The sequence below is a fragment of the Macrotis lagotis genome, chromosome 1 (genome assembly GCF_037893015.1).
Source record: "Macrotis lagotis isolate mMagLag1 chromosome 1, bilby.v1.9.chrom.fasta, whole genome shotgun sequence".
NCBI classification, from domain to species: Eukaryota; Metazoa; Chordata; class Mammalia; order Peramelemorphia; family Peramelidae; genus Macrotis; species Macrotis lagotis.
This window is the reverse complement of record NC_133658.1, coordinates 479,784,602-479,798,316: the sequence shown is the minus strand read 5'-3', so window position 1 is coordinate 479,798,316 and position 13,715 is coordinate 479,784,602. Positions and strand designations below refer to the sequence as shown.

The 13,715-nt window shown below is 36.2% G+C and overlaps 1 protein-coding gene across 1 annotated transcript in view; it reads right to left on the bottom strand.

Moving 5' to 3' along the window:
• SLC9A7 (solute carrier family 9 member A7) overlaps window positions 1-13,715 on the bottom strand; it is a 203,715-nt gene that overhangs the window by 52,333 nt on the left and 137,667 nt on the right. The window contains exon 12 of the mRNA XM_074213704.1: window positions 11,110-11,263. Within this exon, the coding sequence (XP_074069805.1) occupies window positions 11,110-11,263 (154 nt within the window). The remainder of the gene's footprint in view (window positions 1-11,109; window positions 11,264-13,715) is intronic.

Genomic DNA, 13,715 nt, shown 5'->3' with positions numbered 1-13,715 from the left:
TGCCATATTACAACTTCCTTCATTCCCCCATTTCCCAAAAGAAACATAGGAGATTTCAAAATTACTTCAAACTCAGATTTAAGTTCTTAATTGAGGCAGAACTAAATGGCAACTATTCTAAGTTTGGAAAATTCTACTGCCTGTTCTTTCTCTAGCACAGTGGACACAGTACTGGAGTCAGAAAGAACTGAGTTCAAATGTAACCCCTGCTACTTGGTAGCTGTATGACTTTGGGCAAGTTATTTAACCTCTATTTGTCTTAGTTTCCTTCAACTGTAAGATAGGAATAATAATAATAGCTGTAAGGGCCAGGTGAGGTATTTAAAATGCATTGTCACAGCGACTGGCATGTGATAGGCTTTATATAAATGCTTTCATTTATACCCCCCTTTCATTTCCCCAGACCTCTAGTCTCTATTATTTGAGTTTACTTTTCTTGTTGAAAAGTAGGGGGTGGGGGGGCAGCTAGGTGGCACAGTGGATAGAGCCCGTCAGGAGAACCTGAGTTCAAATCCGGTCTCACACACTTAATAATTACCTAGCTTTGTGGCCTTGGGCAAGCTACTTAACCCCATTGCCTTGGGGGAAAAAAAAGTAGAGGGTGGGAGGGCAGGGAATTACTTAAGAGGTTTATGATTTTTAAAGATTTATTTTATGAGGATCTGGTTTAATCCTCTCCTGTCCCAAGGCTGATTCTGCTTTTCAACTGCAGTGCAGCCCTCACTTAAATCCACTTCCCTTTGTCTGGTTCCCTGAAGTCCATACTAGGTGGGGAATTCCAGTGGGGCAGTCAGCTGTTTTACTCCAGTACCTGACCTGTAAGTGAACGTGCCACACAACACAGACTGGGCTATCACTGTGATTTCTTCCTGGACCTCATGGGGAAGTAGTGAATGCCCTCAATAATTTTATTCAAGTTTGACTTTAAAAAGAAATGGAAACAAAATGAACAAATGAAAAAAAAAACTATGAAATACACCTGAAACAACTATAGGAGTCAATAAGTTACAAAAGTTATAGTTTTTTTAAATATCTGGCTTACTTTCCTTATTTGTTCATGTTGAATTGCTCATAAAACAAATCTCTGAGAAAAGACCTCTTCATTGTTCATCAACCAAAGAATAAACAGATCTCAAGGGGTCAGACAGCCCCATCTAGCATTATTCACTGCCTTATTCTGTAAGTCTTCTGGCTTCATACTTGATATTGAGGCCCAGATTAAAGGAACAATGAGATTGCTGCATCAATTATTGCCTAAAATTTATGCACTGGACTTGTAATATTGTGAACCCCTGGTTCTTTCTGCCTCCATTTCAACTGCATGAACATAAACGCAAAAGTAAATTAAAAAAATATTCAAAGTTTTTAAATCCTTAAATTAAGTCATACAATAGAGAATCATCTCTCTCTAATGCTGCTAGCATTCCTCAGTAGATAAAATAAAGAAGATTCTTTCAATAACTCCTGGATATAAAATCATATCACAATACACAATATTATATAATGTTCATAAGGAAATGGAAGCTGGGAAAAGGCTTGAAAGGAGGCCTACATGATTTAGTCAGGCCTAAATATGTTTCTAAATACATTTCTGCTGATGAAGGAAAAAAGAAACCCACAATTTAATGCTTTTTTTTGTAGCATTCCGAGCAAAGACAAAATGACCATAAAGTTTCCTATTCCCAGCAGTATACAAAGTCAAAGATAAATATTTTAAAATAGTCAAAATTAGGGTGAAGCATGAAGATGAATTACTAAGACCTATCCCAGGTATATGTTAGAAAGGGACATGTATCATGAAGCAATCCAGTATCTATTTAACTATTTGACTAGGATGCTGTAGATATGGCAGTGGTACAGTGGTAAGAGCATTGGATTTGGATTAGAAAGACCTGTGTTTGAATCCTGATTATGCCATCTTACTAGATATATGATGGGGTAGTTGGATAGAGCACAGAGCCTAGAGATGGAAGACTTCTCTGCCTGAGTTCAAATATGACCTTAAACATTTAAAAGGTGTGACCCTGGACAAGTCACTTTACCATATTGGCCTAAGTTTCTTCATCTGTAAAAATGAGATGGAGAAGGAAATGGCAAATTTCTTCAGCATCTTTGCCAAAACCCCCCCCAAAAAACCAACAACACAAATGGAGTCAAAAAAGATGGACACGACTGCACAACAATTGCTACAAGATACTGGGCAAGTGCCAAAGTGCTCTAAATCCAATTTTCTGCCATAAGTAAAATTGGGATGATACTTAGGTTTATTGAGAGGTGTTTTATAAAACACAAAACTGGAGAGTCATTCAAAAGAATATCAGGTGGCCACTTGATTACAATGCTATTGAGACAAAACCAGAAGGCAGTGCAAATTCAAAGAGAAACCCACTAAAGCATATACAAGGATCCCTGAAGATCACAAACTGACTTTGTATGCCCTGGGAATAGGAAATGTTAAGGTCATTTTGTTTTTGCTTGGAATACCACTAAAAAAGCATAAAACTGTAGATTTCTTGTTTCCTTCATTAGCAGAAATGTATTCAGAAACATACTTGGACCTGTCTGAATCATGTAGGCACTCACTGAAATCTTCTCCAAGGTTCCAGTTTTTCCTTATGAACATTATGGATTGATGTGCATTGTATGATATGTTTTTATGTTCTCTATTTTATCTATTGGGTAATAATGGCAGCATTGGAGGGAGATTATGCTCTATTACTTAATTTAAGGATTAACATAATGGTACTATATTTGATATTTTTTACTCATTTTGTTAAATATATTCTATTACATTTTAATCAGGTTCAGGTTACTCTTCAGAACGGTGCAGGATATAGTGCAGCCTGTGGGCTGTGTGTTAGATGTAGAGTCAGTAAGACCTGGGTTTGAAACCTTTCCTCAGGCATTTAGGACTTGAGTGACCTTGAGCAACTCACTTAATCCTTCTCAGCTTCAGTTTACCCTGTAAGATGGGAATAATAACAGCATCTACCTCAGAGGTTGCCAGAATGGAAAACGGAAAACATTTCATAAACTTTAAAGCACTATAGAAATATTAGATTTTATTATCATCATCATTATTATAGAAAGCTGAAAAGGTTTTGAGTCACCAGATGGTAATGAACCATGTCTCTACCATCCAATGAATTATTCAATTAAATGTCTGATTTGCTACCAGAAAGCTGGCCAGTAGGTTTTTATTTGATTTTCTATTCACAGTAAATCATAAAGTTTATTTAATCAGGCACAAAAGGTCTAGACCTGTTTTGACAAAGTATTTCATACAAAGTAGTATTCAACTATTCTTATGTTATTGTTATAGCAGAGTGGAAAGAAACAAATTCAATTCATACCAACATTTATTAAGTACCTTCTATATGGAAGGCAAAGAATTGTGTTCAGGAAGCAAAGAGATAGGATCAAGTTATGATCACAAAAAGCTTATGATCCAGTACCAGGAAATGTACATAAACATAAATAAGATCCAAGATAGAGGATGAGAATTAAAAAGAAGAGGCAGTTTCTTAAAAGAGCTATATATAAGAAAGTAAAGGGGGGTGGGCTAGGTGGCACAGTGGATAGAGCATCGGCCTTGGATCAGGAGTACCTGGGTTCAAATCCGGCCTCAGACACTTAATAATTACCTAGCAGTGTGGCCTTGGGCAAGCCACTTAACCCCATTTGCCTTGCAAAAAAAAAAAAGAAAAGAAAGGAAAGTAAAGGATGAAGGAGAGGAGATGGGGGGTGGGTAGGGTAACCAAGATAGACTTTGAAGGAAAACAGGGTCTTCAAAAGATGGAATTGAGGGTGATTGCCAAGTCTATTTTATGTACAACAAAAAGTAAAACAGCTATATTCTATTGAGTCATTTTTCAGTTGTGTCTGACTCTTCATGATCCCATATGGGGATTTCTTGGCAACAATTCTCAAGTGGTTTGCCATTTCCTTCTCTAGCTCACTTTTACAGATAAGGAAATTCAGGCAAACAAAGTTAAGTGACTTGGTCCTAGTAAGTGTCTGAGGCAGATTTGAACTAACAAAGAGGAGTCTTTCTGACTTTAAGTCAGGTATTCTATCCACCATGTTATAGCAATAAAGCACTTAGCTAAAAGTGCATATGCATATATATATATATATATATATATATATATATACACACACATATATATATATATACACACACACACACACACAAATATATGTACATAAATATATTTCATCTGATCATCATGATGATTTTACAAGGCAAACGCTACAGGTATTATTATCCTTATTTTGTGGAAATAAGATAATGAAGCTTTGAAGCTGAGAAAGCAAGTGAATTAGTCAAGGACTAATTGTTTGAGGAAAGGTTTGAATCCATATCTTCCTAACTCCAAAGTGTGTTCCATCAACTCTGCCACAGGAAAGACATGGAGTCAAGAAAAGCATTAGGATATCAGTGGAGACAGAGAGTAGTCCATTCCAGCTGGATTGCAGAATGGATGAAAGAGAACAGTCTGGAAGGGCAAACTGGACCCCTAACACTGAAGTCTTTGAAGTCTGTGTTAAAGAGCTTATGTTGTTGTTCAATCGGGTCCAACTCTTTGTTGCTCCATTTTGAGTTTTCTTGGCAAACATGCTGGAGTGGCTTGCCATTTCCTTCTCCAGTTCATTTTATAGATGAGGAAACTGAAGCAAACAGGGTTAAGTGACTTGCCCACACAATTAGTAAGTGTCTGAAGTCAGATTTGAATTCAGGGACATGAATTTTCTTGACTTCAGACCTGGCATTATTCACTGGGTTACCTAACTGTCCTCCAAGGAGTTTATACTTTGTTCATTAAATGATGGAGAGTTACAGAAGGTAACTTCAGTAGATCATTAATGCAGAGTTTACAATAAAGCAGTGATTCTTAAAGTGTGGTCTGTGGAGCCCTGTGGATTCTCAAGTCTCTTTCAGAGAATCCAGTTGTTTTCTATTAAGCTGAACATTACGGATTTACAAAAACATAGAAAACAATGTCACTCTTCTCAATATTTTTTTGTTTTGGAAAATAGTTATTTTTATAAAATATTTAGTTATGCTAATATGAAATAGATTTATGATTAATTTTAATGGGTTGAAATATTTTTAAAATACCAATAGCTATAACCCCAAAAAACAAGTTCTTTGAGGTCCTCAATAATTTTAAAGAATATAAAGGAGTCCTGAGACCAAAAAGTCTGAGAAGTGATGGTATAAAGGATGAACTAGACTGAAGTCTCTCCCACTCTGACATTCTCTGATTCTGCCTCAGCTAGGTAAATGTGATATCTTGTATCTTATGTTCTTTCTTAGAGATAACCCAAGATCCATCCACATGCCTCAGCCCATTTTTTTTTTTTGTTTTCTCCTCAGTGGAGAGGGGACACAGTTTGAGGGTGATCTATTGAAAAGACTGTAAAATTAACAAGCATCTCCAGAATAGCCTTTATTACTTTCTAAAAGAAGAACAAATAATATCCTTCCTATAAGTTGCCCTTACTTCTACCTTAAGAGAAGTGTTGGTATGGGGCAACAAAAGGGGATTGGATTTTGTGGAAGAAAACTCAAGTTTCAGTCCCATTCCCATATTTAATAGTAAGTAGGACTATGTTCAAGTTACCTAACCATTCTAAGGCTTGATTTCCTCATCTATAAACTGAGATAACATTTGTACTATTAGGCAGTAGGGAGATGCGTATGCAAAGTCAGACTCAGAGCTACAAAGTCCTGTCTTTGGCACAATTAGCTATGTGACTTTGGATATAAAAACAACATAATAATTATAAAAGTTACCATTTTAAAATATTTATAAAGAACTTTACAAATATTATTTCATTTCATCCTCATACTTCTGGGAGGCAGGTACTATTATTATGTTTATTTTACAGATGAGGAAACTGAAACAGATTAAATAACTTGACCCATGGTCACACAGTTAATAAATATGTGAAGCTGCATTTGAACTGAAGTCCAGTTTTCCATCTACTGTCAAACTGCCAAACTGTGCTGTTTGACTGACAAGTCTTAATATCTCAGTTTTCCAGACAACCTATTGAAACTTTTAAGTTGCAGATCATTTTTGCTCAGCTGAGTCTGACTCTTTGACCCCATGTGGGATTTTCTTGGCCAAGAAATTAGAATATCTTTTTTTCTTCTCCATTGGATTAAGGCAAACACAAGTTAAGTGACTTGCATAGGGTCACACAGCTAGTAAGTGTCTGAGGTTGGACCTGAACTCAAGTCTCCTGACTCCAGGTCCACTGAGCCACCTGTCTCTTTAAGTTTCAGAACATAGAAAAAAGGGGTTTCTTACTAGGAGTTCCCTATACATGGTCCTGTCCAAAACACATTCACACACTTATCTACATATAGATATGTATGAATACACAGATATATATTGTGACTCATATATATATATCTATCATATTTTATATATAATATATATCTATATAAATATATGTAGATTTATTTTTCTGTGAACAAAAGTGGTTGGGAGGTGACCTTTATAAAAATAAATACGGGGGTGGCTAGGTGGCTCAGTGGATAAAGCACCGGTCTTGGAGTCAGGAGTACCTGGGTTCAAATGTGGTCTCAGACACTTAATAATTACCTAGCAGTGTGGCCTTGGGCAAGACACTTAACCCCATTTGCCTTGCAAAAACCTAAAAACAAATAAAAATAAATACACACACACACAGACACAGACACACACACACACACACACACACACAAACCCCAAAGAGGGTCTTTTGGTAATCAGATTAAAAAATGAAACACATTTTTAAGTAAGCCTTCTCAATCCCATCAATATAAGACCTGCTTTCCCCTCACTCCCACCATGCTTTGTGAAGGTCTTTTAGCATAACTGATACTCCTTCCTTTCCTACCCTCATCCCCTCCCTCCCCAAGGTCTGGAGTGAGAAAGGGCACTTTCATGAAATTATTGATAATGAACCTGATCCTTCCATCCTTCCACCCTTGATGGATGTGATCAGCGTTTTTTTAATTAAAAAAAATCATTTAAGGCAATGGGGTTATGTGACTTGCCCAAGGTCACACAGTTAGGCAATTATTTTTTTTTAAGTTTTTTTTTTGCAAGGCAATGGGGTTCAGTGGCTTGCCCAAGGCCACATGGCTAGGTAATTATTAAGTGTCTGAGACCACATTTGAACTCAGGTCCTCCTGACTCCAGGGTCAGTGCTCTATCCACTGTACCACCTAGCTGCCCCCAGGGAAGTCTTTTGATGGATAAGTACTGAAAATCCCACCTACAGAAGACCCCAGTTTCAGACTGTGTCAAAGTAAAAATATGCTCCCTGAAAAAGTCTGAGTACAGTTCTACCAAATTCCCTTTTGTACATGATTGCTGGCAGTCCTAAGTAAACAACAAACATGTGAATGTTATCCTAATGTTTGCTAAAATTGAACTCAAGGGAGCCTAGTTCAATATGTATTCATCATGCTAGATATACGCACCTATACATTCATATATTCATGCTATATATTAATATATATTGCATATATCCCTGATTGTATTAATCTTGAGTTATGAGGAAAAACAGTGTAGAACAATATTAGTTTTGAGCTCTTCAATCATCTTTGTCATCCCAAACCTCTTAAAGTCATTTGAATGTAAGTTCTCAACCTTGTACAAGTTATTATACAACTTTAAGCTATTCATTAATTTAAATCAATTTGCCCTCACCAATAATGTAAGGTAGGTATGAAGCACTTTCTCTATTTCTGTCTGTCTCTCTCTCTCTCTCTGCCTATTCCTTACCCTTTACTTGGTGATAAGGGCTGTATCATCCCACAATCAAAAAATTAATACTCCAAAAAGGTCTTAAAATTATCTCATAAAATATGTGAAAATATATTAATGTAGCTTCTTCCAGGGGGAGTCTGTTTTAATGGGGTCCTAGGCTGTAAGAAAATAAGTTTAAATTTCTGGGAATATTCAGAGTATAGACAGCTGGGTAAAGGAAAAGATCCTTTCCCATCTCCATGAAATTCTCTCTTATTCCCCCTCAAGGCAAAAGTCGATTCCTGATGATGAATCTATATTGACCAATCAGAATATTAGAGCTAGAAGAGACACTGAGGTCATTCTATTCATCTCTCTCATTTTGCTGATCAGAAAACCAAACTCAGAGAGATGTACATTGCCCATGAAACTTCTGTCAGACTTTGCTTAGCCATATAATCTGGTCATGATTTTTAGCTAACGAGGAATATTTGCACCAGACCTGCAATAGATATCACTGAGCTCCAAACAAGAAAACTATCAGTGTGGATCAGTATCTGCTCCATAAATTAAAGTCTTAGAGAATTGCCCATGTACACTGAAATTAAGTGCTTTGTCCAGGGTCACATGGTTAGAAAAGGTCTTTCTTACTAAGGCTAGTCTCTTTCCCTTCCTGGTTTTCTAGACTTTGCTACCAGGCCTCAGCTACTTCAGAGACTAGGGCCTTTTACCAAACTTAGCTTTTTTCCATGATGCCAGCCCTTTTCATATGGGTTACTTTCTCCCAGGGCTTCAGTTTTGAGAGAGAGGCTCAAGCAGGCCATTCTCAATTCCTTTCCTGACTTTGCTTCTTGTTTTTCAGACTTTGAAACTGTGGTCTTGGCTACTAGCAGTGTAATTCTGGAAAAGGACTTGGGTCCCTTTCTCCCCTCCCCTGCCCACTTTAAGTTCCCTTTGGTGTATTATTTCCCCCATTACAGAGTAAGCTCCTTAAAGGTCAGGATTGTTTCTTTTTTCCTCACTTTCATATTCCCAGTGCAGGTGGCTGATTAATAACTGTGTGTTACTGCCTTGCCTATCCACTAAGTGACATAGACTCTAACAGGGAAGGCAAGGGATCAAAAGAAAATTATCTAGCTGGAATGATAAGATGAAAAATTATAATGCCTTTTCTATCACTCTAGGATGAGAAATAAGCAGACACTTAGAAAAATATCAGACTGAAGACACAGTTCTTCCAAGGGTCAGCATGGACCAACAAAAGGAGCATTGGATTTTGAGGAAGAAAACTCGAGTTTCAGTCCCATTCCCATATTTAATAATAAGTGATTAATAATAACTGATTACCTTGTGAAACAGTCCTAATAATAGAATTACTTGTTCCAAGGATAGTTTAATAACCCTTAGGCCATAACTCCAGATTGCTTTCCAAAATGTAAGTATCAGGTCATAAATGTTCCTGGCTCGAAACATTGTTTCCTTCTCACTTCCAAAAAGGTGGTTTAGACTATCCAGGCCTTTGCCTCCACAAAACTCCTATCAGCTAGCTCTACAGGAAGTTACTGTTTGTAAGGGAATTCACTTTGAAGGCCAGCAGACGGAAGAAAAGGGGCAAGGCCCAGTCATATGATTCCACTATATGAGATTGCCATCTTCTGGCTCTGGAGAACATTACTTCACACAGATCTCCTAGCTAGCAACTCTGCAACAGAACCTCATCTGGGCTGGGCTGATGAAGGCAATCAGACATCTTTAAAAGTCTGCCTAGCAACACTAATGATTATAACTATAACAACATACATTCATTAATGATTATAAATGAAAAACAGAGGTTCAGGATCACAGAATTTTAGAGCCAAGAGAGTCATTAGAAATCAGCTACCTCATCAGCTATCCTTTCAAATTATTTCCCACATAGCTGTCAGAGATTTGTTTTAAAAGTACAGATATGATCATGTCATTTTCCCAGATTAGTAAGCTCTAGTGACTTCCTATTTCTTCTAGGATCAAATACAAACATCTCTGTTTGGCATTTAAATTCAAATAACATCTTAATATTATTACAAAGGGGAAGCTAGGTGGAGCAGGGAATAAAGTACTGGGCCTGGAATCACAAAGACTTAAGTTCAAATCCTGCCTGAGATAGCACCCCCCAAATAAAAACTCAGGTGGGGTCATATGAGTTGGACATGACTGAAAATAACTAAACAACAATTATTATGAAAATGGTTTTAAATTTAAATGAGAAAATAAAACTGAGGTTGCTTCAACTTACAACCACTCAACTGAGAAAATACTGTAAAAGCAAGTCATAAGAAACACTGATTCTATCAATAAGAAATCATTTCCCATCTGAAATACATCTACCAAGCACAAGCACAAGGCACCAGTCACAGCAAGAGGTTATAGGTGAGACACACTAAATCACACAAACACACATTTCTATGTTAGCTTGTAAAGAAATAATTATCAAAACTGCCTTTTATGTAGCTTTTAAAATGTGCATAGTACTTTATATCAATGAGCTCATTTAGGATTATTCTCTTCATTTTTACAGATAAGGAAACTGAGGCTTAGAAAGGGCAAGTAACATGCCCACGGACATAAAGCTGGTTAAGTAGTGGAGGTGGACTTCAAACCCATGTTTTCCTGGTTTTAAGGACAACATACATTCATTATAACACACTCTTATAATAGTAATAAAACACACAAAAGAAACATGACTTACCATATATTTGTTTCTCACTATAGTACAAACCCCAAGTTAATGTTTTTTAATACTTCTGACAGGTTCATAACTATGCCAAACATCCCTCATTAAATAAACTTTCATGTCTCAGCTAAAGTCCTACCTTTTGTGAGAAGCTTTTCCCAGCCTTCTTAATTCTAATTGCCTTTCCCCTAATAATCATCCCCAGTTTATCCTGTCTATATCTTATTTGTAAATAATTGTTTGCATGTTGCCTCTTTCATCAGACTGTGAGCTTCTTGAGAATAGGAGTTCCCTTTTGTCTTTCTTTGTATGTCTGGCACTTACCTCTGAGGTACCTGGAATACAGTATGTGTTTAATAAATGACAACTGACAGATTGAAACTTGAACCTGAACTGTATCACTTTGTTTCTTGCTCACACTTGAGAAATTCAGACTTCCAAGTAATTAGACAGATTCCTAAAATCACTCTAGCAGGTGTAAAAGGAAACAACAATTGTCTTTAGGACAATTCAAAACACTCTAGTCTCGTTAAAGTAAAAATCTTAAAAGTAAAAGTCAAAAAAATACTCACACATTAAAACACATTATCTTAACACATGTTATCTAGATAAGAAATCAAGATTCTCTTTTCCCCCTTGACGAACCTTATGTTCAGCCAGGACAACATGGGGGTTGTGCCTCCACCGATGATCCAAACCGTGAAGAAGACAATCAGGAGAGTTGTGGAGAACATCATCTGGTGAGAGTAAGTGGCAGTGTCCCGAATTGCCAACGCAAAAGCCATTGCTCCCCGAAGGCCTGTGGAGACCCACAAAGGTCATGATATGCATTACAATGGTAAGTGCCAACATATTTTCCAAAGAGTCAAGGTTGATTCAAGCAGCAAAAAAACCCCATCAAATATCATCCAATTCCATCTAAGGAGCTCAAAGGTTTAATAATCAGACAGGATGGTACAATTCAGGCATCTTTTGCTCCTTTAAGAAAATGAAAAGAAATAACAAGCCCTGTAACCAGGGAGCCCAAACTCTTGGTACAGCTACTAGGAGTCTGATAAAAATATCAGAATGCTATTTAACAAATTTAAAACAATCCAGAATTTCACTAGTAATTGGAGAAATAGAAAAGCTAACATATAACAAATTTTAAATGAGCATCTCTAAGAAATCAGTGCCAATCATTAGTGCACACCCTCTTTACTCCAGAATTCCATAAAGTCTGTTAAAATATGTTCATTATGTTACTTAAATGGAGCACATATATGTATATATCTATCTCAATTTTTTACAATTCAAGATTGATATTATCAATAGTTAAAAACATGTTACAGATTTGACAATGATGTAGAGGAGTTATATTCTCTTAACAATCAAGTAAGAAAAATCTATAGTCCTTATTAAAGAACAATGAATTTTTGTGTTTGTTGATTAGTCCTTTTCAGGAGTGTCTGATTGTTTATGATCCCTTTTTTGGCAAGGAATCTTCAGTTCATTTTACTGATAAGGAACTGAGACAAATAGGATTAAGTAACTTGCCTAGGGCTACACAGCTAGTAAGTCTTTGAGGCCAGATTTGAACTCTGGAAGGTAAATCCTCCTGCCTCCAGACCTGGCATCCTATCCACATCATCATCAAAATCTTCTACTTTATCACTAGTACTTAGCTAGTACTTTAAGGTTTGCAAAGTAATTTCCAAATATTATCTCATTTAATTATGATAAGAACCCTGGAAAGCAAGTGTTATTATTATCCTCATTGAGAGAGCAGATGATTTGACTAGTGTCCCATTAATATGTATTTGGAAGCAAAATTTGAATTTGGGACTTCCTGACTTAATTCAGTGTTCTATCCATTGCCCCAAATAGCTGGCTCTACTTACCACTAGGAAGGGGTTACTTGCAAGTTTGGAGTACAGATACCATAACACCTTTATATCCAACTCTAAAATGATCTCCTTTATCACCTCTGCCTCTTGGAACCCTACCCCTCCCATCCTACAACATCCCTTCAGGGTTCACTCAAATATTTTTCTTTCTAGATTTCCCCAAAACTTTTCTTTTTTTCCCTAGGCAAATCCTCTTTTTAAAAAAATAAGCTTATTCCACCTTCTAACAGTAAGATGGTTGTTTAGCCTCTAAGGAGATGTTTTAGAGAAGAAAAACATGCTTTTTTAGGGGGATAGATAATTAAATAGGGTATATACTGACTAAGAAAATGTGGTCTATCTCTACCTTGTCATCAGATTATTGCTAATGAGAAGTTATATTGTAAAACTTTACCTATTGTAACCCTTTCAGAATGAATCATGCTAGAGCATTTAATTTTTCTATATAACTAATATAACCCCTTGAAATCAGAGGTTTTTTTTTCCTGGGCTCTGTGGAACTTGTTTTTTAAAAAATACTTTGATAGCTATGTTTCAACATAATTAGTTTCCTTTGTAATCCTATTCTACTTCATTTAGTACATTTGATTTAGTGCATTTAACACAAGCTATCTAGATAAGAAATCAAGATTCCCTTTTCCTCTTGATTAACCTTCTGTTCAGTCATGATAACATGGGGGTTGTGCCTATAGACTCCATCAGATTACTAAAGTGATGTATAACTCACATATATTATTACTTTAAGTATTAGAAGCCTAATATTTTAAGTGGGTTGATGAAAAAAATTTCTTTCCAAAATATATCCTAAGCTACCTTATGTTAGTCTATAGACAAAGTCTGTTAAAATAGACCACATACATGCATATATACATAAATTTTTATAATTCAATATCAACATTTTCAATAGTTGTTATGACATGTTATAGATATGACAATGATGCAGATGAAGTACTGTAAATGCAGTATAAAGCTGACCTGGGATACTGAACCATGCTGGTTGTTATGTCAACAGTTGGTTGTGTTCAAAGGCAATTGAGGTACAGCTCAGGTGGTAGAGGAGGATAAGTAATGATAGTAGAATAAAGAACCAATAAGGTTTCTAGGAAAGATTGCTTTTTTAAGTGATTTCTTGGAATAAAAAAATTAATAGTTCAACTGAATATGTATTTCAAACTGCATGCCCAGAACTGTGCAAGGTGCTCAATAATAAAAATAAGAATGAAATAATAATAATAATAATAGCAGATTATATGTATATAGCTCTGTTATTGTTCAGTCATTTTCAGATTTGTTTAATAACTCTTTCTTGGCAGCAATACCACAGTGATTTGCCATTTTCTTCTCCAGATCATTTTATGGATGAGA